The sequence below is a fragment of the Thalassophryne amazonica genome, chromosome 14 (assembly GCF_902500255.1).
Source record: "Thalassophryne amazonica chromosome 14, fThaAma1.1, whole genome shotgun sequence".
Taxonomy (NCBI): domain Eukaryota; kingdom Metazoa; phylum Chordata; class Actinopteri; order Batrachoidiformes; family Batrachoididae; genus Thalassophryne; species Thalassophryne amazonica.
Window position 1 is genome coordinate 22,365,046 of NC_047116.1, and position 26,199 is coordinate 22,391,244.

The following is a 26,199-nucleotide window of genomic DNA, read 5'->3' on the forward strand; positions in this document are numbered from 1 at the left end:
AATGTTTGGAGAACAGTGTTGCACATTCATACCGAACAACACAGCAGCCGATGGAAGCCTGATACAGGCCATTGAGGGCCTGCGGACACTGAACAAGATGAAGGATCACAGCGGCGTTAATGCCGAATTCTGGGACTCGTGGCTGGACGTGTTTGGGAAGTATCGCACTTTGGTCTCCTCTGCGCTTATATCTATAGCAGTTTTTGCTGCAATTCTGACCTTGTGTGGATGTTGTTGTATTCCTTGTCTACATGGTCTAGTCAATAGAATAACCACTGCTATCTCACCAGCCAGACAGGATTCAGCTCAGGCATACCCCCTTCTGGGTAACCATCCAAGCGATGACGATGATGAAACTGATGAAGAAGACGACTACGACCACTATCTTCCAGATCTGTTCCCTGATCCAGGTGATTATGGTGAACCTGACGATGACCTCAACACCAACGATAAGACCTCCCGAGTGTAAATGTATTCTTACCATTGTTTAATGACCCTGCAGCTGAAAATCTGAATAAGAAGTGGTTGCTTAGTAACAATTGTTTACTTTTAGGTGAAGATGTAATACCGTTGGAATGCATGATAAACAGGGGGGAAATGTTGGAGTTATTCTGTAGATACACGGTTTCATTTTATCATGCATGTTTTGTGTTCTCTGCTCTGGTAGAATGTAGTTCTCTCGGCTCTGATAAAGTGTATTGTACTGATGTGATGGGTGAAGGTTACTTAAGATATGTGACATGACGTGTTTCTGCAGGTTGTGGTATCTCTGTGTGCACGCTAAGCTCTTTTTAGGACATGTGATAAAGAATAGAGAATTGAATGTTCCAATCACAGTGTGATTGTGATACATCAGTCCTTTTGTCAGAAGAAGTGTGATTAATCGTTAGATGTCAAACACATCTTAACCGAGCCCAAGATTAAAAAGGTTCTGAACATCCTGAATGTATTGTGCAATCAGCAGTTCTGCGGCAACAGCTCACGCGCTATCACTCTTCCCCTCAGGAGCTGTACCGCCCATGTATGTAGGGAAGTCCTAAATAAAAAGAGCGGGAGCGCAGGCCAGACTTTAGTGTAGCTTTGGTGTACAGCCTGACTGCACTCCTCGCGAGCTTAAATTGAATTCTATCTCTCACTTGTTTTATTGCTTGGTTGTCTCTTCCTCTTATCAAAGGTACAGTATTCTAAACCCGACACCTTCCCAATACCCAATGGCCATATTTGGTGGCCTCAGGTATTAAATAATAAAAAAATAAAAAAAATCTAGAAATTGGAATCCACTTTTAACATCTCAGTCAAGATACCGCACTTGTCACATTTATGATGACCTGCTTAGTTTGGTCAATGTACCGTATATGCAACAAGACAGCTGACCAAATTTACAAAGTGAAAACACAGGATTTAGAGGCTTACTTAATTTTATTGAAGTCTTCCTATAAACTAAAAATTTGACACACTCCTTTAACCATCCTAAATAAATTACCTTTATATCCTTCAATATGTCACAAAAGGCAATGCCAGTCATAAAAACTACAAAACAAAGGGAACAAAAACACTACAAAGAGAGGATATTTCCCTTGAAAACCAACTATGGCAAGGAAAGCAACAAACAGCTGTACCACAGGGTGTTCCTGATGAGTGTGTATGAATAAAATTTAGCAATTAATCTTAACCACAAAACTGAACAAGAGCAAGCAGGTCAGGTCCTGTAATGATTCAACATCTTTGCACATTGTATTCAAAATAAACAGTCCGGACTAACAGCAAGACAGTATGTACACCAGACGTGTGATTAAATAAAGTCATGAAAAAGTCACAAGAACGCAAAATTTCCAGTTATCTGCCCTTTAAAACTAGTGTCCTTCTAAGCTTTAGAACAGCATTAGCTGATAAAATGTACAATTTTACACTGGTGCTAAAAACCTTACTCTAAAACAAAGCAGACCGCATATACGTATATTACATCCTCAACAGGCTACATTAATGTCTTGTTTGGCCCATGAAGATTAGTTCTTTCCCATGTGAAACAGTTTAGAAACTAGGCATGTTCTCAACTGCAAAATTAATAATGTATACGTCACCTAGCTGATATACGAATGCAAGACACCCAGGGAGGAGGTGGTAAAAGTCGCCAAGGCAGAGGCTGTGCCGAAGATACTGACAAACATTAAGCAACAAGAAGTAAAAAGGATTGAAATAAGGATAGACAGCAATACTTCTAATTTTAAGAGAAAACAGTGGTGTGATTATCTTAAAGTGACACTAATGCAAGAGTGCAACTCAAAACAACGCAGTCTGGAGGGGAAATGACAGGGGACAAAAACCAAAAAAATTAAGTAGCTGAGTTACAGGGGTCATGAAATAAATGGTTAAGCAGCTTAAAATGATGCCTGTGGTAGCAATCATAGAAATCACATTTTTAAAGTTTCCTAAAAAGTGCATATGCAGAGGTTATCGTAAAAATCTGTGAACAAATCATTCATGACTGTGGTTCAACGCATCAATTTAGAGATTAACAGCAACAGAGAGGTTTTGGTCTTAATACTTGCTCAAATTTGCAAATACAAACAAGCATACTGGAAAAGCACTGTCCCTTCCATCACAGATTCAGTGCGAGAGCACTGCAGAGATACACGGATTCACATGGAGATTCAACAAGTTTAAGGTGATAAAGTAAAATGAATACCCAAAACACTTCCACTCTTTAAAGTTTGTCCTCAACAGATGACTATTGTAGGTATTCATATGGCTGCAGGTTGTAATCTTAGTTTTAAAAGCTTAGTTAAATGTGTTCTCTGAAAGTTTCACGTTCCAGTTCTAATTCTCCATGTTGTCCAGGAACTCTTCCTCAGTGATGGTCTCCAGCCGCTTCAAAACAGCTTTGTCTAATGGGTAGTCTGCAACTGGGCAGTGGGGTGAAGGGTGGTCGAGTGAATACTTATGAAGGGGTGGGCCCTGGAAGGAGCAGCAAAGGGTGTAAAAGAAGGGCACCAGCTGGGTGATGGAGGACAGAGAGTGTTGAGTCAGTAACGGGAACTGTAGACGCTCTGTTGATGACTCTGTGATGAGCTCGTTCAATGCCTGGAGTAAGGGGACAGAATGAAAGGCAAATGGATACAATACTCAAGCACCAAGTGTCTTTTCTTTACCTCCCCCTTTCACTAAAGTGCCTGAAGACGACCCAACTCCCAATATCTGCATTGCCTCAAGTTGACACCAGGTTTTATTTATTTATTTTTTTATATAATCTAACCACCCTGGCCCAGGATACGTACATGTCAACACCCAAGTCATTTATGAATAAATTTACAATACGCTGGATTTCCAGCAGGGAGCCTCAAAGCATTCTTGTGAGGCCAAACAGACCTGCCCCATCCAGATGGTCAGCAGAACAAAGGGATTAAAATCTCCATGCACACTGCTACAAAATTCTGTTTGAACAAAATGTTGAACTCTGGTTAAATGGTGCAATATGATAGACACCCAGCTGTCCCAATATATTACGTTTTTGCATGAACTATAAAAAGAGTGGGCATTATTTAGCTATAATTTGGCACAGAATATTACAGAAAATGTTCAGTTACTTTTCGCACAAAATAGCTGGGTATATTAATTAGCAATTTAGATTTTTAATTCATATAAAACACACAATTCTTTCCTGTGGAGTTAATGAGGTAGGACGGGTCACAAATTCAATTAGTTTATGTCGATTTGCCTTATTAATCCTAGTATTAGTCCTATCAACTTTCCATTTTCACAGCATTTATCCTTGACCAAAAATGCATAAATGGTAAATGTCAGCTCTCCACAGTTTGTGTGTGATCAAAATCACATGCATGCACATTTTTTTTCCCCTTCTGTAATCTACTGTAAGCAGGTGCTTTTAACTTCACAGAGGCGGTGGTGGAAGATATTAAAAGCACTACACATTTCACTCATGAACGTGACACTTTAGTCACTCATGGTAACAGCAACGTAACACTTAACTAAACTGACCAAAACCAAATGAAATTCAAAAACACAATAAATCAATAACACTAACAACAGTGTTAAATTAACCACAATAACAACATTTAAAAGCTCAAAACACTAAACTCCCATGGTGCAATGCAGTACAATGTCCATTGTTTACTGGTTAGCTAAAATCACTAATTTCTCAAAAAAATATTAGTCCTATCAACTTTCTGTTTTCGCAGTGTTCATCCTTGACCCAAAACATAAGTATACCAAACAGCAAATGTCAGCTCTCCTCAGTTTCACTGTGATCAAAGCCATACACACACATGCACGCACACACAGGCCACTTGGCTGATACTATAAATAATTCACCCCCCACACAGTTGCCATGGAGGGGGAACTACTAAGTAGAGAGACAATTTTCTGTACCAGGTTTTAAACATGTTCATTTCTGCTTTAAATTTTAGCATGGAAACATGCTAGCTTTTGAAGCAAACCTCAACAGCCATTCAAGAACAGCAACTCATTCCCTCTTCCAGATGTAGAGATTAGCCAAGTCACATTTTACTTTGGTCTAACAAAGTAAGAAATTAAAACTGTATTCTTAGAAATGGTTTTGGGGCTACAACCACACAAGTGACTGTTTTAAGGCCTATCCCACTTTGAGATTATACTTAGTTATTATAAACGAATCACCCAAATTTACACAGCGCAGACTTGAGTGCCAGGTCTGCAAGTTATAGTAGCTTAATCCCAACCTGAAAATGCAAAAAATGTACCCCAAATCGTTGCTGTATTCCTTCCAGAACTCTGACAACCTGTGGACTGCGTTCTTCTGCACCCTCGATCAGAGCGTTTTCTGGGCCACTGAAGCGACTCACGTCCACCTCGGGGACAAACGCCCAGCGATACCTGTGCATGGAACACATGCACAAAATGCCTGTAATCTCCCATTCAAACACTTCAAATAATAATAATGAATAAGAATGGAACAGTGAATAATTAGAAAAGTACATGAGGACTGAATGTATTTAAGTTCTGAGGTCCTCTGGTTCTGACTTAGTCTCTTACATCTGGAAGAGCGGCATCTTTTCTGGAGGAAAAGCCAGAGACGCATCCAGAAACTTGCAGGCTGACAGGTACATGTCCAATTCTGACTGGGAGAAATTCACGGGTCCATTTCTGTCATTTACTCCACGCGTCACTTTAGTCGACCTGTATGGAATTTGGGGGGGGGGGGGGGGGGGGCATGTATTTTAATTAACAATGCAAAGTGAAATGTAGATTTAAGAACAAGGCTATTAACTTACTTTGACACTTCTTTCTCTGTCTGCAGTGCTTTCTCTAGACGTGTAAACACACGAATCTGAGAAAACAAAATTTACCAAAGAATTAAAGAAAGAAAAAAAAAAAAAAAAACCTGTGCGAACAGAAACAATGCTGTAAGGTCAATGGTAGTGTACCAGTTCTGTGACCATGATGGGCCAAAGAGAGGTGAGGTGTTGGGGAGAAATCCGCAATGAGAGAACTCGAAACATCAGGAAAATCTGAGCTGAAACCGCTGTGCTTGGATTCATACGCAAAGTCTCGGTGAGACGCTCTAAACAGAAAGAAAGTAAGATTCATAACCTTTACACAAAGATGGCAACCACATGACAGTGAAGAAAAAAAAACCCTCAAGTGTCACCTTGAATAAGGGGCAGATAGAGATGATACTGGTCGAGTTCCCCACTGAACATGGCAAACGCCTGACGTTTAAGGAGCATGGGTTTCTGATCCACGCTAGCAAACAGTTTCAGGGAACCACTCTGCATACCTATTAAAAAAAAAAACAATGCACATTTTACACATTAAGAAAGTTTGACACTAGGTCACTTTGGCACGTTTGAGAGATCTTGTAGAATGGGTGTAAAATGTACACGACACTCACTCATCAGATCTTTAAACATGGTCTTCTCATGAGTCAACAAGTGGTCAATGATTGATTTCCAACTATACATTTAAACACACAAACAGAAGTAAAACAGGATTAATCAGGCACTTGTTCTTGATTCATAAAGCTACAGTTACTAGACAACTCGATATTAAAATGTGTTAACGTAAGATGCAAGATTATGACAAATTGGAGAAGCAATTTCTTTAAGTTACCAGAAAATATGGGAAGATAGAATGGGATTTGCATGATTATACTTGCACAGCGATTGTTTTCAATTCCAAAAGTAATAATGCTGAGTCTGTAATTAAAGTCAGGTCCATAAGCCATTGGATGGAACCCATTTTTGCAATTTTGCCTCTGTGTACCACCACAGGAGTTCAAATAAAACAAATCAAGCTGTGTTGGTAATACAGAGTTTCATCTTTAAGTCAAGGGGCACAAAAATCTCAACCATTAAGGAATTGCTGTTTATATACACTAGCCGCCCATTTTCGGAAGTTAAAATAACTGGACAAACTAGTTGCTTTTTTAACAAATAATCACTTTCACATCCACATTTTGTTAGACAAGTCAGGGGATGAATATTTCCAATCCTTAGTTCCATTACCAAGGATATTATATCCATCATATCATGGGCATTCTACAGATTCCTTACAATAAGTAACTCCAAACACTAAGGTGGTAAGACAGACAGATGGGCTACATAGTGTGTAAATACTTTTAATAAGACGTTCTGGCAAAAAGTTCTTATTTCCTCCTACATAAACTTATTCTAACCTGCGTGCACATAGGACATCCATAGTGAAGAAGAGGGGATCCATGAAGAGGTCAAATGCTTCTTTCTTCCAGGCTCTTTTGGTGTAGGCGTACCCACTCAGACTACTAAGCAGCTGAGCACCTGCTTCAAAGCTGGGCATATTGTAAGCACTACAAGAGAAACACCATCACAGTAACTTTGTGAAACACCAGAGACAAAAGCTGATGCCATCAACAGCTCAGGTGCCATAATGTCAATATACAGTAGTTACCTGTGGTTCCTCATATAGGGGAAAACGTAGTACATGAGCCGAGATATTAAAGGAACTGCCTTCTCCTTCTCATCACTGCGGTACACCATATCCAAAAGTGGTGCCAAGATCTACACAATGGGAATCTGCTTAGTTATAACTTGAGCAAAACGTCTCACAATCATCACAAATAAATGTACAAAATACCACCTCTGCCAGAAGAACAAGGGCCTGGACGCTGTACACTGAAGGTGCTGAGGAGGAAACCATGGTAGTACCTTGAGTCACTGACTCTGTAAAGGAATGCATGGAGACAGAAAGGTGATTTACATGGACGTTTGGCAAAACTTTGATTAAATGTGGCTATGTCTGATGTGGACAACAGGCAGACTTAATGTGAGCTTCCAGAGGATAAACTTTGTTCCATTACTGCCCCTACGGACATGTCAGATGTTATAATTTGATGTATCAATTACAGCTCTGTCAGAGTTATTAACTACTGACTCCAAATGACTGTTAAGGTAACACCTGAGACATTGTTTACTAAGAACATTGGGACAGATGTCTAGTCTCAGGACAAATGTAACAAGGAACGAAGAACATTTTGGCCATCTAAGGACCAATGACCTCATGGTTTGTTTAGGGAAAACTGTTTCTATGACAACTAAAGCAGATGGTAAATTTTACTTGGTCCAGTCTGTCTAAGACTAAATAGATGTTATTTTAGTTTTGTACATTAATTTATGTTAATTTAAAATCACAAGAATAAATACAAGAAGTCAATGCCCGCAAATTTCAATCAAATATAGTTACCATAATGGTCACTTTCTGCATCATCAGGTTCTTCGGCCTCAAGACAGACCTGTGGCTGAACTTTGACCTCAAGGTTCCGACTGAGCCAGCTGGTCTGCTCCAGAGATGATCCTGCAATCCCACCAACTGCCTCCAGGATCCGCTGAGTCACTTCCTGCACAAAGACATTTTTAACGCATATACTGTACATACAATCAGTCAAAATGTTAGCAACTACACTCAACTGCAACTACCAATGGAACATCCACTATACCTGCAGGTCTCGACTGTCCTTCTTATTGTCCAGGTTGGGCAGCCTATTAACGAAGTCATTGATTATACTGTTTAAAAAAAAAAAAAAAAAAAAAAAGAATAATTATGGATTGCAAACTTCCAAAAACCAAAATTTTGCCAAAGGGAACTAAAATGACAAGTACAAACAACTGAAGTGATGTCTTGATAGTCTTAAAAAAATGCATTAATGAAGATTACGAGGTCTCTTAGATAATAAACCGACCCTTTTATTTTATTTTTTTTTAACTATATGGATTTGAATGACATGCGATTACACCAATCATGCTTGAACCCTCGTGCGCATGCGTGAGTTTTTTCACGCGTGTCGGTGACGTCATTTCCCTGTGGGCAGGCCTTGAGTGAGATGTGGTCCCGCCCTCTCGGCTGAATTCCTTTGTTTCACACGCTGCTCGAGACGGCGCGCGTTGCTTTATCAAACTTTTTTCTGGACCTGTGAGGAATATCCGAGTGGACACTATTCGAGAAATTAAGCTGGTTTTCGGTGAAAAGTTTAACGGCTGATGAGAGATTATGGGGTGTTTCTGTCGGTGTAAGGACTTACCTCGGAGCGGGACATCCTGCAGCGCTTCCAGGCGCCGTTGTCGGCCTGTTTCGAGCTGAAAACATCCTAATTTAAGGCTTAATTCACCCAGGACGTCGTGAGAGAACAGAGAAGATTCAGAAGAGGCTGGCATGAGGACTTTATGTGGACATTCCACTGTTTAAGGACATTTTTTAATGAAAGACGTGCGCGCAAATTTGCCGAGTCATTTCCGTGACGACTCGGCAAATCTGTGTGCGCCGCGACAGGAAAAACACCTCCGTGTTGAAAACCATTTGTAAAATTCAGGCGGCTTTTGATGGCTTTCAACAAGTGAGTAACTGAGAAATTGTTTAACAGCTTGGGCATGTTCCAACTTGCCCGTTAAGGTTTCCAACAGAGGTGTTTTTCCTGTCGCGACCCCCCGCGGTCGGGTCCGGCCCGACATGCGACTCTGCCCGCACGTTCTTTCATTACAAAATGTCCGTTAATGGAATGTCCGAATAAACTCCTCATGCCAACTTCTTCTCAAAGTTCTCTGTTCTCTGACGACTTACTGGGTCAACAGAGCCTGAAATGTGTAAGTTTTCAACTTGAAACGGCGAGACGCTGTCGCCTCGAAGCGCAGATCGCAGTCAGGTGCCGTGGGCTGTCCTTAAAGCAACACTACCAGACCAAAATCTCTCATCAGCTGTTAAAACTTTTACCGAAAACCAGCTGAATTTATCGAATGGTGTCCACTCAGTTGTGCCTTACAGTTTTGAAAAAAATTTGATCAGACAAAGCAGCAGTCTCTGAGCCATTCCTAAACAATGAACAAAAAAAAAATCGACGAGAGGGCTGGACCACATCTCACTCAAAGACTGCCCACAGGGAAATTACGTCACCGACGCGTGAAAAAACTCTCGCATGCCCACGAGGGTTCAAGCATGTCTGATGTAATCACACGTGATTCAAATCCATATGGTTTTTGAAAAAAATAATAAGGTCGGATACTTTTCTAACAGACCTCGTATAGGTGGATATTGTTGGAATCTTTCATTGCTGATGACTTTTCTATGAAACATATGTGAGGTTTAAATGAGATAACTTAAAAAACTTACTTGTGCTCTATACAAATCAAAGTATTATTTAATAATGAATATGTGAAGATCTGAACAAACCCCAGTAGTAAGAAGTGTCCAGGTGGGGCCAGGTTTAGCTGTACAGACTCCCGTAAGAGACTGAGAAGAGGAGACACATTTTCCTGCAGGGCCTGAGCTGAAATACTACACAAAAACAGACAGAGTTGTATATTAAAAGAAAAAACAAGGTTGGGACTTGCATTGTACTGTGGGACTTACCTCTGGACATAAGTGTAGCTGAACTGTAACATGGGAATATCTACCAGGGTTGACTTCTGAGAAAACATTGAAACAATAACACTTTGTTAATTTGGACATAAACTTGACTGGATACTAGTCTGGTGTGTTCAGTTTGCCTACCTGGTCTCCTCTGATCTGATGCGGTTTCTTCACCACCTCCTTGATCAAATACAGGATAGTACTTGTGTGCATGGTGCTCAGGGATTTCACCAAATTCACAATGATCAGGTGAGGTTCACTAGCCACAGGTAAAACCTAAAGACGACAAACGCCTAATGAACCCATTGCGAACCTTAAAGCTAATCTTCTCATCTTTGTTTGTAACAAGCTGGCAGTGCTTACTTTGTTTTTGTGCCTCCTCTTACTTTTCCTGCTGCTCCACACTGCTCCCACTGAAGCCATGAACTGAACTCCATACTGCCCAGTCAGAGGGATCAGGAACTCCAAGATTCGTTGACGCAAAACCTACAGGATAAAGCCACAATAATGTAAGTCTTTCACGCAGGAAACCCAGAAATCTAGCACAGGCTTTACTTAACAAGAGTCATCAGGAGATGACATATCCATGTAGCTCCCACAAATAAGTAATACAAAGTGTCAGGGATCACCAAAGTACACCCTTATGCGAAATATGAATGGAAATTGGTGAAATGGTTCTGAGAAATCACACTAACAACGGTGACAATGACAATATCTTGAATATCTCGCTGTGACCTTGAAATTGACCCCAAGGTCACCATAATTGAAGGGGTGTTGGGGGATCACCAAAGTATACCCTTATGCTAAATATGAATGAAATTGGTCAACTGGTTTTTGAGATACCGTGCTAACAAACGAAAACACAGACATGTTGATCGTTGTATCACCCCCCCGTATCTCATACAGAGGGGATAAAAACAAAAAACCCCACAAACAGATGTGTTTAACATTAGAGGAAGTGAAACAAAATAATAGGTTGAACATGCTGGCATGATGTCCACACACACCTTGGTGTTTTTGAAGTAAACAGAAGTAGAAGTGTTTCTGCTGCTCTGGCCAGAGTCAGATCCCCTTTTCTGAGATTCCTCCCTCCTGACCACACCCCATAACAGAGCCATACTGTTGAGCATGTGTGGTAGAGCTTCAATCACAGCATTACGTGCATTACGGACAACCACGGGATCGCACGCAACCAATGACTGACAGGAGAAGTAAGACAAGCAAATCAGCCTTTATGTCGTCATACATTTACCAAGCGTGGATCTTTGTGTGTCTGACATCTTTCTCACCCGCTTGTTTTCGAGCAGACAGTAGTGTGCAATTGTTGTCAGGCCTTCAAGTAACGTCAGAGGGTAGTCAGGAGCGATGTTCTCCTTTCTACCACTCAGGCTGAGCAGAAGGCAGAAACATGTCATTCATGGTAACAGTCAAATAACTAAAATTCAGACAAGGAAATAAGTAATTATACAATTAGCAGAATCTCATTCCTCCCAGGCTTCAAATATTTCAGATGTGAAGACAAGGGCGTAGGTTTGGTCTCAGCTTTGGTAGGGACAATACCACACACCCCACCCGGCCCCCCTGCTCACCACCATCACCCCCTAACCCACTCATACCATTAGACGCACAAGTACAGCATAATACATAACATATGACGACATAATGCTGAATAATTTAACACTTTATTTACAATATTAAGTGTGTAGGCAAACAAACAAATAGCTTAAATAACACAATTGCACCCAAAATCACGAATCTATTCTATAGGCCTACACCTGAGAGAACAAGACAACAACAAAAAAAAAATACTTGTGGAGCTAACAAAAAAAAAAAGTTTTTGCAAACAAGATGTATAATCTATTCTCTTCATCAATAATGCAGTTGTAGGTATCTGGCAACCTAATTTGCCAAAAAAAAAAAGGGATTTCCAATGATATATATGGTGTATTACGGTAAACGTAAGCCTGTGATGTCATAACACAGAGGAAAAACACGGAAGTTTCACACTAGTGCGCCGCTGATTCTCATTACCGTAAGTTCTCATGTAAGCCCTCACTCTGAAAAATTTCAACACTGACAGCAAGCCAAGAACCCGTGCTTTCCAACAGTATGCTATATGTTGCATATATTACAGTAAAGTGCGTTCGGTGACTTTTGAAACGAGGGAAAAGTATGAAAAAGAGCGCAAAAGTGACAGAAACGTACATAGACATACAGCAAACATAAATGTAGTAATGTTTGAGGAAAAGGCAGGATGTTAGTGTCATTTGTGAAGGTGTGTGTGCGTGTTTGTGTGGGTGTGCAGTTTATTTTAAGTGTGGCGCACAGCATTGTTCGCAACCCCTCCCCCCCCCCCCCCCGCCCTTCTTGTTTTTCTGCACCGGAGCAGTGTTGCCAGATATGAAATATGAAACTATCGTACCAAAACCTCAAAATTATCGTATTTTGGGAGAAATTATCGTACACAAACAAAACGCATATAACGTAGCTATTTTAGCGTTTTTTTTTTTATTTACAAAGAATTTTATGTCACATTTTTAAACAGTAATTATATTAATGGGGAAACTATGGCACAAAAAGAACGCAAATGCACAAGCAAATGCACTACCAGACTGTGAAGTAACACAAACGTGTTAATTACCAGACAAGAAAGAGTCGAATTCAACCTCGAGGTCGCTGTCGTCATCCGATGCCACTTGTGCAGATTTTGTTGAACACAGAAAAAATGTTGACACCTCCATAAGGAACTTGAACTTTTTTTTTATTTTTCTTGTATATCTCTTTGCTCTTGTGTTTTGTTCGTTTGTTATTGCATTTGTTGAAATACAGTTTCGAGAAAAAAAAAGATGTTGGTTGGGGAATCTTCCTGTCCTGTCCTGCAGAGATTGGATGGGAACTCATTACTTTGTATGGGGAGGGGGCGGGCTTTCAAATGACTGTCCCGGCAGCCCAAAGCCAGCAGCAGCCCTGTGTGTGTTGTGTCTCTGATGCCGCCTGAGTGCAACGCCTGCAGAATGATTCTTGGGTGTCAGAGAGAGATGCGTGTTTGGGCAACCAACTGAAATTATCGTACATATTTGGGTTTTTTCCCATTATTGATCGTACATCGTACAGAGGGCAAAACTATCGTACAAATACGATAATTATCGTACATCTGGCAACACTGCACCGGAGCCACCCATCCTCTGCGCTCCGGGACCTCCCACTTTATAAATGAAGCACTGCCTGCCACGAGATGCGCTTTGTTTACGTCCATGTGAGAAGAACGTGAGCCAATGAAATTGCAACATGGGTAACCCTGTCATTCTGGCACGTCGAAAACACAAAACGTGACGACTAAAATTATAGTATCGAGTTCGCAAAAAAATTGTGAATGATTTTGTTATATAAACAAAAATGCTAAATATTGGTAGGGACTATTTTGCCATCCCAAAATATTGGTTGTGACTTGTCCCTATGGTCCATATGCAAACCTACGCCCCTGTGTGAAGATCAGCATGAGGAATACTGTAATTTGTGACAAATTATCCTCAAGGTGGCACAGGGATGCATAATCTCAGATGAAACCACTCTTTAAAAAAGGTATTTTTTCCACAATTTATTTTTACAACTTTGGTCTTTTAAATGAGAACTTAAATATTTTTCAACCTGGCCTCTATTATTTTTTTAAAGATATTTTTTAAGTTCATCTTTTCACTCTGGACAAAAATCAGTGCAGTATTGATTTAGAATGCAAACATGACGGGTGACCAAGCCCCTCACTGCCAATCAACTTAGAGCAGCGCCCCCAATGGGCTGGTTGGTAATGTAAGTGGCAAACTGTATAAATCGGCCACTTTAAAGGAAGTCTTCACATTTGAGGTAAACGTGCATGTTTACCTCCATACAGATCTGCTCCATGCTACCAGACATGTCCTATGACATATTCACTTCTTCAGTGGTGAAAAGGAGTTTACAGAGTAATTTTAGCCTGCACTGTACAATTACAGTACACACCCTGTTAAACCTGAAATTAACACTTCACCAGTTAAAATTTTGTCCCAAGTGAAAAGATGAAACTCAGATAAAAAAAGCCCAAAGCACAGACTGAAAAATATTGCAGTTCCCCTTAAAAACACTGCTCATAATTAAGCTTCAGTGTCCTCTATTCACCCGTGATAACTGTCTCATATGAGAGAAATTCTGGATTAATAGTGCACCAGCATTTGTACTACTACATTAACTTAAATGCCGTTTTTTTTCAAACTTTAAAATTGTACACTGTAGTTATTAATGCATACTTGAATTTGATGATTACTTCAAACATATACTATTGCTGATATTTAACTAATTTACCACATGCTACAACAGCCATAAATAAACTGGCTGGAGCTAACTTCTCAGACCAACCCAGGGTCGATACAAACCAGCATAATAGCAGTAACAGAAGAAGGGGTCGGAGCAAAAACAAAACACTGAGCTGGACATATTTCCTCATATTTTGTACTCCACAATGTTAACCGTTCATTTTTAAATAACATCTGTGTGGTTTCTACTTTACCTCTGATGGGCCTTTCCTCCATCATGTTCATACAATTTCACCAGCTCATCCAAGTTTCTGCAGATCTGAGTGATAACTGGAGCCACAATGATGCCTAATGAGCGACCCAAGTAGGATAAAGAGGAGCAGAGCAGTGATACCCAGTGAGGATGCATGGCATAGCCATACTGTGGCTGCAGAGCCCTGGCTGCTGAAGAAACAAACATTCCTTGGGCCGTGATGGGGTGACTTGGGACATACTGCACAGCCTTGATAGACTGCTGGAAGAGGACGGCAGTCTGCCACTCACGAGCAAGAGGTGAGGTGGCAGAAGGAGGAGGCTCCCCAGGCTGGCCAGATGTGCCACCTGACCCAGCTGTGGACATAACCCCACCAGGCCACACATGGTACTCCAGGACAATAAGAGCCTGAAGGAGTTTAAGTAGTTCCATTTGTAACGGGTACTGCTCCTGCCCGTCTCCTGTTCCAAGATTCACTAGGCTCTCCTCTGACAAGCTGCCCTGTTCTTCCAGCAGTTCCACACCCTTAGCAGGCTCCTTGTTCATTACCTTCTGGCTGACATACATGGAGGCAGAAAGTGTAAGCAGAGCATATTGCTGAACGTTACATCCTGTGAGGAGTCTGCGGATCGGCTCCAGACTGGTACCACTGGACTCTTGTCCCTGTGCGACGGTACCAAGCTGGCTCACCAGCTGGGTCAGTACTTCCACACTCTTCACCTGAACCTCCCTATTTCCCTGCAGGTCATGAGGACCCAGGCTCAGGTATGAAGGGTAGTGAGAGCGCAAGAATCGCAAGCATAAAGAAACCAGCAGTTCAATGAGCAAGGACGGAGGAACAGAGGGTGAGGAGGAAGGAGAAAGCAGACTGCTGTAGAAACCTTTCCCATCTTCAGCCTGTTGGTGACGCTGTAATAGGTTTGAGACCAGGTTTAAATGAGAAGCAGAACTTGTGTCCAGAGATGTGGAGGAGAGAGCATCCACCAGAGGGCTCTGTGCACTACTCCTCAGGAGGCTGCTTAGCAGTGCCAAGCCTTGCAGCAGATGGCGCCAGCCAGATGTGGCAGAGTACAGCAGTACATGGCGGAACAAAGAGTCAATCGCCTCTCTCCTTTCACGTTCCTGTTTCAACAGGCGAGACTGCGCCATGTTTTCCAGTTCTAGATCATCTTCGTCGTCACTTGAGAGTGATTCAGATGCCTGCGTGTGTTCAGACTCTACCCTGTGGAGGCCACTGACCACACCTTCCTCCATACTGCTCTGGTAAGTGGCTGTGCCAGAGCTTGAGTTCTCTGTAGAGTCTTGGGCCCCGCTAGTGTCATATGACTCAGTGTGTTCACTCTCTACTTCCTCCTCCTCTTCTTCTCCAACATCCACAGGATTCTCCTCTTCAGTCTCTTCACTTTCACTTCGAGAAACGAGAAGGTCTGGTGGTTTGGCCGACTCTGTGTTTTGGTCCAACTCTGCCCACAGGGTCTCCCGGTCAATGACATTCTTCACATTGAAGGTGGTGACCTCTGTTGCCATGGTATCTGCAGATGTCCCACAGGTTCTGACTGAGCTTCGAATTTTGGTGTTTAAAACCTTCAGGTTACCTTGAAAGAAAAGATGCTATTTTAGAATTAAACACACACACATACATACAATTTAATTCATGATGGAGGGAGTCCTCACCAGCAGCAAGGTCATGTTTGATGTTCTGAATAGAGCATCTCTGAGTGGAGGGGTGAAGCAACAACAAAAGAATTGGTTCGAGTATCCGAATTACATCATCGAGAGACAATGCTCGAATCAGCCACCAGTGAGCTGCTGCACTTATTGAGCCATCTGTACAACTCAGGCTGTCTATCACGACACACAGAGACCTGAGAGAGGGGCACATTTCTAATGTTAGATGCATGATTCATTAAAGCAAAAGAGAACTCAATAGGCTCTTTGTCTAGGACATGTACAACCCCAATTCCAATGAAGTTGGGGCGTTGTGTAAAATGTAAATAAAAACAGAATACAATGATTTGCAAATTCTCTTCAACCTATATTCAATTGAATACACCACAAAGACAAGATATTTAATGTACAAACTTTTTTGTTTTTGTTCAAATATTTTCTCATTTTGAAATGGATGCCTGCAACATGTTTCAAAAAAGCTGGGACAGTGGTATGTTTATGACTGTGTTACATCACCTTTCCTTCTAACAACACTCAATAAGTGTTTGGGAACTGAGGACACTAATTGTTGAAGATTTGTAGGTGGAATTCTTTCCCATTCTTGCTTGCCATACGACTTCAGTTGTTCAACAGTCCGGGGTCTCCGTTGTCGTATTTTGCGCTTCATAATGCACCACACATTTTCAGTGGTTGACAGGTCTGGACTGCAGGCAGGCCAGTCTAGTACCTGCACTCTTACTACAAAGCCACGCTGTTGTAACATGTGCAGAATGTGGCTTGGCATTGTCTTGCTGAAATAAGCAGGGACGTCCCTGAAAAAGACGTTGCTTGGATGGCAGCATGTGTTGCTCCAAAACCTGAATGTACCTTTCAGCATTGATGGTGCCATCACAGATGTGTAAGCTGCCCATGCCATGGGCACTAACACACCCCCATACCATCACAGATGCTGTCTTTTGAAGTTTGCACTGGTAACAATCTGGATGGTCTTTCTCCTCTATTGTCCGGAGGACACAACATCCATGATTTCCAAAAACAATTTGAAATGTGGATTCATCAGACCACAGCACACTTTTCCATTTTGTATCTGTCCATTTCAAATGAGCTCAGGCCCAGAGAAGGTGGCAGCGTTTCTGGATGTTGATGTATGGCTTTCGTTTTGCATAGTAGAGTTTTAACTTGCACTTGTAGATGTAGCGACAAGCTGTGTTAACTGACAATGGTTTTTTTGAAGTGTTCCTGAGCCCACGGGGTAAAAATCCTTTACACAATGAAGTCAGATTTTAATGCAGTGTCGCCTGAGGGATCCAAGGGAAGATCTCCAGATTCTCTGAATCTTCTGATTATATTATGGACTGTAGATGATGGAATCCCCAAATTCCTTGCAACTGAACATTGAGAAACATTGTTCTTAAACTGTTGGACTATTTTTTTCATGCAGTTGTTCACAAAGTGGTGATCCTCGCCCCATCTTTGCTTGTGAACGGCTGAGCCTTTTGGGGATGCTCCTTTTATACCCAATCATGACACTCACCTGTTTCCAATTAACCTGTTCACCTGTGGAGTGTTTCTGGAAGGGTTACCCCTCTATAGTGCATAATATCATTAAACAATTCAAGGAATTTCAATAATAAAGGGCAAGGGCTGATGTCAAAGCTAAACACCAGTGATTCCAATCCCTCAGACAGACTGCATCAAGAACAGTCAGTCATTCATCAATAGCTGATATAACCACATAAGCAAGAGATTACTTTGGGCAACCGTTGTCCAGCATTATAATGTGGAGTTAAATTCACCAATGTCACTTAAAACTTTTTGGGGAAAAAAAATAAAAATGCAACAATGACTCTGCGTCCTGTCCTTCTACACACCTAAAGAAACATTTGCAGGAGGAATAGTACAAAATATCTCAAGTGATATGAGAGGAAACGACAAGATTACAAAGTGGTAAATGCTTTAAGGCCCAGTCACACTGTGATGGACAGAGCAAAACATTTTGTCCATTGGCAAATGCGTCAGTCTCCCCTGGAGTTGGGGTGCTAATGGACAGATGATGTCGCATTTCCACGGAGCTCTGCGTTGAGCAGAAATATTTTTCCAGTTTACAAATATGCTGCATTTGAGCAGATTTTGTCGCTCTGAAAGTAGGAAGGCAGAGGTGTAAAACTTCGGCTTCAGAAAATAAAAACCCTTGCATGTGTTGCTTCTACCTGTGCACCTAAAACAGGTGATTGCAATAATTAGCTCATCCACCTGCTGAACTAATTACAATCAGCTAGTTTATTAGGAAGATGGAACAAATATGTGGCTGGACTTTTACACCTCTGCATGAAGGAATTTGAGCAGAGTTTGGCACTCTGCAAGCATGAAGGCACTTTGTCGCTTGAACAGCTCCACTGTGTCATCTCTCAGAGAGAGAGCTAGAGAGAACGCCAGAATGAACAGACAACAGCAGTAAAAATAAATGACATACAGAGGACAAAATGGCAAAAACAAAACAACAACAACAACAAAAAAAACCTGCAAACAGTGGCAAAGTTCTCTGCCTGATATCCACTTAGTTTTGAACATGCTAAAACTTTCAGACGGACTTGGCTGACATCAGTTGACAAGGTGCGCATTTTGCAGATGGGAAAATTACTTTTGTCTGTCAAAAACAAACATGAGCACATAGAATCAGTTCCTCATATGTTTCTTTAGTGTGACTGGGGCTTTAGTTTCAACTTCTGGAATGTGTTGCAGGCCTGAAATGCAGGAATGGATACATGTTAACAAATGCATTGAAGATGACCACACAAACATGGGTTTATTCTGTACAAAAGTCAAAATAAATGCAAGAAACCCTCTTTTTAAAAGTATCATTCAACATATCCCAACATTTTATGATTTGGGATTGTGGTTTATAACACTTGATCATGGTGCAATAATGTGTTTTTACTTAACAAGAGTATTCACAGAACGTGCTAAAGGAACAGCAACACTCTTATATAAAAAATAAAATTAAAAAAGTCTAATCCGTAGACTGAGTGTTTCATCATGCCAGGGCTTATCACAGTAACATTTGAATAGTCAAAAAAACAAAACAACAACAACAAACAAAAAACACTTTAATTACTAGACACATATTTACTCATTTAAATTTGCCTAATGCCTTCACATAAAAGGCCTTTGTGACATTCACAGCATGGGCGGAACAAATTATTGAGACAGTATAAGCCATTTACTGAGAAAGGAGACACGTAGGAGGACACAGAATACTTTCATAACTCCACTGTATTGGCTGTGTAAAGCCTTGCATATTAGGATTGTAATGGCCTCCTGCTTTGGCAGGGCCTCTGTGTGTTTTTCCCATCTGTTTGTTGTCTTCACTGTTGCAGATCCTGGTGGGCGGAGCTTATCAGCACATTGGCTGCATCTGGCTAAGTTTTAGAGGCCCAAACAGTGTGCGGCAGTACCAGGCTGCCGGCTGTCCCCTTGTCCTCCAAGCACTACTTCTGTTTGTGTCTGACTGGGTTTAGGGCTTGCTTTTAGTTTTAATGAGTTTGATTAATAAACTCACTTTGTAACCAATTTGGGTGTGTTACCCCTATGTCAGATATACTGGGAAAAGCCAAAAGAAATTTAGTATATTAGTATTGTCGCCAAAAAAGGAAAAGCAACTTAAGAGTACCTACACAAACAGCATCACTGCACAATCTGGACTATCATTGACCAAACTTTCAGCACCAGACATTCCACAAATTAATTTTACTACATCACTGGTTGTGACTAAGTGCTAAGACTTTGTTAAGGCCCCCCTGACACTTGCACAAATTTGATGCACGCACTGTGTTGTGCAGGAGAATAAACTCGTCTTTAACGGGTGTAGATTGAACGTGAGAGGGGCGCCGGCGCATGCAATTGCGCAAAGAGAATTTTGAAATGTTAAAAAAAAATTCTTTCATGCATAAATGTCGTACAACTAACTTGAAGTGGTAGTGAACGTTGCGCGATCTACTCGCCAACACTACGTGCAGCTCATCAAGTCGAATAAAGAAGTGAACAGTGTGAGTGGTTGTGTCACGGTTGTGTCAGAGCGCAGCTCGTCTGATCAATTATAATAAGATGTTAAATCTATCACAAACATACTTTTACAGCTGCACACAAGAAGGAAAGAACATGCAACTCTTACCTTTTTAGACGGCTCCAAATGCTTTCTCCACCTCGTTCAGCGCGCGTGGGAGAAAAGCAGCAGCTGCAGTGCTCCTCTGTGATTCCGGAAGCGATTAGAGGCGTTTTCAACAGCTAACTCCACAGAAAATGATTAATCTGCTACAAAATAATTATTTTATATACACAGCGTCCAGTGCACAACGCGTGGCAGCCAGTGGAACAAAGTGCGGCGTCCAGCTGGGAACACAGCGGGTGGGATCGTCACGACGATGTGTGTGCAAGTATGTGACTCAAAGTTGTGCAAGTGTCAGGGCACCTTTACTCTTAGATGCACCTGATCAGTCTGGGATATACTTTGAACTGAATCACAACATGTTAGCATATTGACATTAACATGTTTAAAGTAGGTGATGGCTTATCAAGAGTGGTACTCTAAAGCCCCTTTCACACCGGGGCTGCTCCCAGTTGCGTCGTTATGACGATGCCGCGTGGAAGCAACCTAGTGCCGAGACGATGCAGCTCGGCGCCACAACAGTGCGAGGGATGCAAACAAAAATTAAACATTTAATTTTTTTTGCGTCCTCTGCTTGACGCAGAATTAAGTGGTTTCAGCACAAGTCAAAGCAACAGGACGGTACTCAGCGTGACTGGAAGCCACACCCTCACAAGACAACGTTAATCAATGCCAATTTAAGATTCCTGCTGTGTTCCATTGTTCCTGTAGTATAAATCACGCAGGATTGTTTTTATACTGTGTACACAATGCAGTAAAACTACACTCTTAAAAAAAAAAGACCACAGGAAAAAAAAATGCTGATTGCAGCTGCAGCTCCTCTCTGTGTGGAGCTGTCTGGTGAAGAGAGGCACTGTGAAGCAGCAGCTTCTCTCACAAATGTGTTTAAATAAAATCCATAAAAGTCCTGCTCACAGACTGATTGCCAGAGACATCCAGTAAAAAGTCCGAACATATCCAGTCCACTCACGGACGGTTCGTTCACGCACGCACATGTGAACAATTAAAAGAAAAAAAAAATGTCTGGATGCAAGCAGTTAGTTCCTTGTTCTCCCCTCAAACTCTCTCATCACAGTTAAAGGACTAAAAGGACACAAGCCCTGCTCACAGACTGATTGCCAGAGACAGGACATGTCAACATCAAGTAGAACTCCAGACATCTCCATATTTGTTCACGGACAGTTCATTTGCGTGTGCATCTCATGGTCAAAGGAGAAAAGATAAACTATAACAGAACTCAGAGCGCAGCCCTGCAGCTCAGCACAAGAACAAATATAAAGTAGAAGAGAAGTCAGAGTGCACAGTCTGTCTGCAGCCAAACTGTGCACTCTGATTTCTCTGTGCAGAGCTGCGTTCTCACCTCCTCTCTGCCCCCTGCTGCGCGCACCTGATGCAGAAATTCCTGTGTTGTCATGACGCAACAGGGAGCAACAGGGAGCAGCCCCGGTGTGAAAGGGGCTTAAAGGGTGCCTATGACCAGAGGGCCATGGGTTAAATTCTCTGACGAGAGAGGGTGTGTGTGTGTGTGTGTGTGTGTGGGGGGGGGGGGGGGGGGGGTGTCACTAATCTAACTTTGAGCAGGTCTTCCTTAAATCAATACTGGTGAGTTTCTTGCATGGCAGCGCCCCGACATTAGTGTGCGTATTGGTGAATGAGAGCCATATTTGTACTATAAAGTGCTTTGAGCATCTGTAACAGATAAATGCAGTCCATTTACCACCCCATTAAGGAAACCAAGTGAAACATTTAGAATATTCCTGTAAACCAAGTTGCTAAAGAAGTGATAGCAAAAGGTGAGTCCTCTGGAGCCCATGCAAGTTTGCAACACATTTCATTGCAGTTCATGAAATAGCAAAGTGCAGATGGCACAAACTCAACTTTGCACCTTTTATAAATCCTGTTTAGTTGGTTGTGAGTGGTGCTAGCAAGTCAACCAACTTTATAGGCAAGGCAAGTACTTGTTTCTTCCTTAACATTTTATCGTTGATTGTTGAGATACGAAAAGTTTTCAATGCTTGAAGTACGGCTGACAAATTACCTCATTAATGCTGCAATCACAAAATAATTACATTAAATCATTCAATTTCTAGACAAAAGATTTGTCAACATTATTTTGTGTAGTTTATATAAAAAAAAATTCACCACGGTTTTGTTTCAATTAGGTATACCATCAGAAGGATGGAAGATGGAAACAAGTTCTCAGCAGTAATAAACCTTGCAACATTCTACATAGACCAGGAAACTCACCACAGTAGCTTAATACTTCTTTAAGTATATTTTTGGTGTGTGTGTGTGTTTGGGGAGACACCACCTCCCCAAACACACACCCCTATAAAACATTTGACCCTTTCTACCTTACCTACTAAACATATGGCATAATACATTTAGATTTGTCAGTGTTGCACATATATTCCCATCCATGTATATTTCTACTGTCTGCACTGTTCATGTCAAAATTATAATCCTATGTCTATACTGTATGCTGTATATTGCCCAGGGCCAATTTTTAGGTACATGTAATATCCATAACCACAGCTTATCTTATTTTATAGTTAATTATCTCATTTCACAATTTATTATGCCATTTATGTGTGTAAATCAGCACTGACTGCTTTTTGTCCTTATGGTTAGATGTCAAACTGCATTTCATTGCCTAATACTTGTATGAGGTGCAGTGTCAATAGAGATGAATCTTCTATCTAAAAATGTTAGTCAAAAGCATCAACAGTGAACGTTATTTGATTGGAAAAACCACAAGCGCACACACACTTACAGGTGTTACTGTAATTTAGGAAAAGAAAAGATTCCAAACCCTTTCCAAATAAATGTGAAATTGTGGACTACTTGTTTTGCTTTTTTCCCCCCACAACTATATCTCCATTAGTTTGTGCTGTTGTGGTGGCAAGTGTTCTTTCAATGTTCATCCCACTTTATCAAGTGTGTATACAAGTATTGTAGCAATAACATACTGTAGTTGTTGATGATTTAACATACATGTGGACAGGCTAGAGTATTACACAGTAAATACATCTAGAAATACTGCCAAGGAGATTTGTAACAAAAATTCATTATTATACAGGTGTGTACTAACCGGTCAAAGGAGCGATTGAGCGACATGGTCCTGTTTGCCTGGATGTCACGGGTAAGGTGCCAGAGAACTGTGAAGCGATGAAGTGCTTCCAGCCTAACAGCCTGGAGTCAGCAAACAGAGTGCACATTGTGACACGGCTTACGTATTTGCTCACTTCATCACATGAGTTAGGTCTATTTGTGTGTCCTGAGATGACTAGAAAGAAAGTTTTGCGTCATAAGTAACGTGTTTTGTGATAGATACACCATCTAGTACGCATGTTCACCTTGTCTTTTTGCAGCATGGCTTGGCAAATAATGTCTTCACAGATGAACGCTGATGGAGCCAAACAGTGAAGTCTGTAAAAGAGTTCCACACAGGAAATGTGCTGCTCTCGGCGCTCTGTGTCCAGCTGGCTCCAAAGCACCTGAGACAGTCTCTGGGTCACGGTACAAAAATGATGACAACTAATGAGATTTCAAGACATGGTTTTGAATTACAACACAATAATACACCCTCATGATGAACCAAACCTGATAAAAATCGGTGCATTTCTCAATAGAATGAAGCAGGGCAGGCAAGATGGGTGGAACAGTGACCATCTGCAGCTTCCCACTCAGTGGGTTCGCATCACAGGTCTGGTAGCGCCTGTACTTGTCCTGGATGACTAGTGCTAGAGACTGGGAGTGGTTGATGAGTTCTAACATTGAAGCCACTGCAGTGTGCTGGATGTGGTAGTCTCTGGACAGGCAGCACAGTGTCATTAAAGACCTCAGCCATACTGGAAGCCTGCCTTCATCATTGTCTGTGGGGGGATATAAAGAAATTGTTTCTATACAAGCTTTATCATGTAGTGAAAAAGGTGGTGATTGCAAATTTACAAACTCTCCCCTAGAATAATTTATGCTAACCTGGGTTACAAAATATAGCTGTGTAGAGAGCCTGACTTTCCTCTTCAGTTAAGTACACAGGGAAGGTGGAGCACTCCAGCAGGAGGTGGCACGTGGCTGCGAAGGCCTGTCGACAGTGCTCAGAGATTTCTGCCCTGCCACGAGGCATGTAGCCAGCTCCCCAGTCCAGACACCCTAAGTGCCGACGCAGTTTAGTTTTGTCCGTTTGGGTTGCTGAGGGCAGGTTGACAGACGTAGGGTGAGTTTTAAGTTTGTTTGGGGTGAACAGTCCAGTCAGTTTGTCTTTAATTTCCCGACCTCCTATGCTTGCCAACAAGGTCTTCTGTTCCAGAGAGATGGCGGTTACGTCTGGCTGCGGCTCTTCTCCCCTGACATCCTCCACCTGCACCAGCAGGTATCTGCACCATGGCAGGAGTGAAAATATTCAAACATCACAGCTAATAAAAGTGTCTCAATCACTTCTAGCATGGTGACAGCTAATTTGACTATAGGTCAAAAGTTCACCTTGTAGTGATGAAGGCCAGGATGTCCTGCAGACACTGGGTCATTGTGTCCACACTGCCTCCTCTCCTCCACACTCCATCGCTTTCTTTGCACATTGCTACTACCTCTACACCCAGCTCTAGACCCGGCGGTAGATGCTGTTCTGAGGGTGAGGCACTGATACCCAGTCCACTGTCTTCAGACCGCAGTGGTGGGTACACACCATTGGCAGGTTCTCCTTCATCATCTCCATCTCCATTCAGCAAATTTTCTTCATGGTTACCATTAGCTTGACCAGTACTGACATCTTTCTCTTCATCATTCTCAGTATTCTAGATAAAGTAAATGACACAACCTGTCAAAATCAGATATCTTAAAATTTTGAGAAATTGGCACAGAGTATGCAATGCCTAACAGGAGTGAGTTTCCTTGCCTCCTCCTCTGCCTGTGACCCCTGCATTTGATTCTCTGCTTCAGTGTCCATGTAAGCAACAGGCATTTGTATCTTACTCAGAACCTTGAAACAGGCACGCAGGCCCTGTGTGACCTCATCCAGGCCCACAGAGGTCATGTGACCACGCAGGGTCTGTAGCATGTTGCCCAACATCTCAGGAAGGAACTGGGACTGGACGTCAGCATAGAGCTCCTATAGAAAAAGAGCACACATCCAGAACATATACTAGGATTGATGTCAAGTTTTTGGAATTTCAAAATACTATGAAAAGAATGAAAAATTACAAAAGACAGAATTCTGACTTGTAAAGCCAAGTGTTTTCTGAACTCCCAGTTCAGTGTCTTGGCAGTTTACAAGAAGCTGTTCAGAGCATCAGCAACAACATTTCATTTGTTCGTCCATTTCTACATTTCAGGCAGCACCAAGCCCAGCGATTAACCACGAGACCACCACCTTCCCCACCTCCTTAAGATATTTTGGTAGTAAGGATACCAAGTGACAAATTGTTTCAGGTAATATTTTTAATCTATTCTTACTGCAAGGTCACATCTTAAGGTGTGCAACTATACGGGGTCGTCATGTTTGCGTTTTTCATTTCAAAATTCTCCACACATTCTCTATTTGGGACAGATCAGGAATGCAGACAGGTGAGTCCTCTTTTTCCATAGCCACGCCTTTATAGTGTGTGCAGAATGTGGTTTTGTACTGTCTTGTTGCAAAATGCATGAACCTCTCTGGAAAAGATGAAATTCCTCCAGATTCCTTGAATTGTTTAGTATTATGCATTGGGGGGGATATGCATATTCCCATCTTTCTTTGAGGAAGAGTTTTAAAAAAAATTCAATAATTTTCTTATACATCCACCCATCGTCTATCGATCTCACGCTCCATCCGTCCCTCACTCGTGAACAAGACCCCGAGATACTTAAACTCCTCCACTTGAGGCAAGGACACTCCACCGACCTGAAGAGGGCAAAGCACCTTTTTCCAGTCGAGAACCATGGCCTCGGATTTGGAGGTGCTGATTTTCATCCCGGAC

The 26,199-nt window shown here is 41.7% G+C and overlaps 1 protein-coding gene across 3 annotated transcripts in view; it reads right to left on the reverse strand.

Annotated features, from left to right (window-relative positions):
* Positions 1 to 1,400: 1,400 nt before the first annotated feature.
* Positions 1,401 to 26,199, reverse strand: part of dop1b (DOP1 leucine zipper like protein B) — a 45,244-nt gene continuing 20,445 nt past the window's right edge. For 2 of the 3 annotated variants that reach the window (XM_034187272.1, XM_034187271.1), the window contains exons 13-38: positions 25,140 to 25,352; positions 24,728 to 25,038; positions 24,224 to 24,621; positions 23,846 to 24,117; positions 23,599 to 23,751; positions 23,334 to 23,434; positions 16,084 to 16,274; positions 14,411 to 16,004; positions 11,160 to 11,259; positions 10,878 to 11,069; positions 10,234 to 10,356; positions 10,012 to 10,146; positions 9,871 to 9,926; positions 9,691 to 9,795; positions 7,967 to 8,033; positions 7,714 to 7,867; positions 7,111 to 7,193; positions 6,922 to 7,031; positions 6,671 to 6,820; positions 5,888 to 5,949; positions 5,645 to 5,773; positions 5,421 to 5,557; positions 5,268 to 5,323; positions 5,029 to 5,172; positions 4,737 to 4,869; positions 1,401 to 3,081 (exon numbers count right to left, since the gene is read on the reverse strand). In XM_034187272.1, coding sequence (XP_034043163.1) covers positions 2,818 to 3,081; positions 4,737 to 4,869; positions 5,029 to 5,172; positions 5,268 to 5,323; positions 5,421 to 5,557; positions 5,645 to 5,773; positions 5,888 to 5,949; positions 6,671 to 6,820; positions 6,922 to 7,031; positions 7,111 to 7,193; positions 7,714 to 7,867; positions 7,967 to 8,033; positions 9,691 to 9,795; positions 9,871 to 9,926; positions 10,012 to 10,146; positions 10,234 to 10,356; positions 10,878 to 11,069; positions 11,160 to 11,259; positions 14,411 to 16,004; positions 16,084 to 16,274; positions 23,334 to 23,434; positions 23,599 to 23,751; positions 23,846 to 24,117; positions 24,224 to 24,621; positions 24,728 to 25,038; positions 25,140 to 25,352 — 5,433 coding nt within the window. In that variant the 3' untranslated portion in view covers positions 1,401 to 2,817. The remainder of the gene's footprint in view (positions 3,082 to 4,736; positions 4,870 to 5,028; positions 5,173 to 5,267; positions 5,324 to 5,420; positions 5,558 to 5,644; positions 5,774 to 5,887; positions 5,950 to 6,670; positions 6,821 to 6,921; positions 7,032 to 7,110; positions 7,194 to 7,713; positions 7,868 to 7,966; positions 8,034 to 9,690; positions 9,796 to 9,870; positions 9,927 to 10,011; positions 10,147 to 10,233; positions 10,357 to 10,877; positions 11,070 to 11,159; positions 11,260 to 14,410; positions 16,005 to 16,083; positions 16,275 to 23,333; positions 23,435 to 23,598; positions 23,752 to 23,845; positions 24,118 to 24,223; positions 24,622 to 24,727; positions 25,039 to 25,139; positions 25,353 to 26,199) is intronic. The other variant, XM_034187273.1, reaches the window with a different exon arrangement.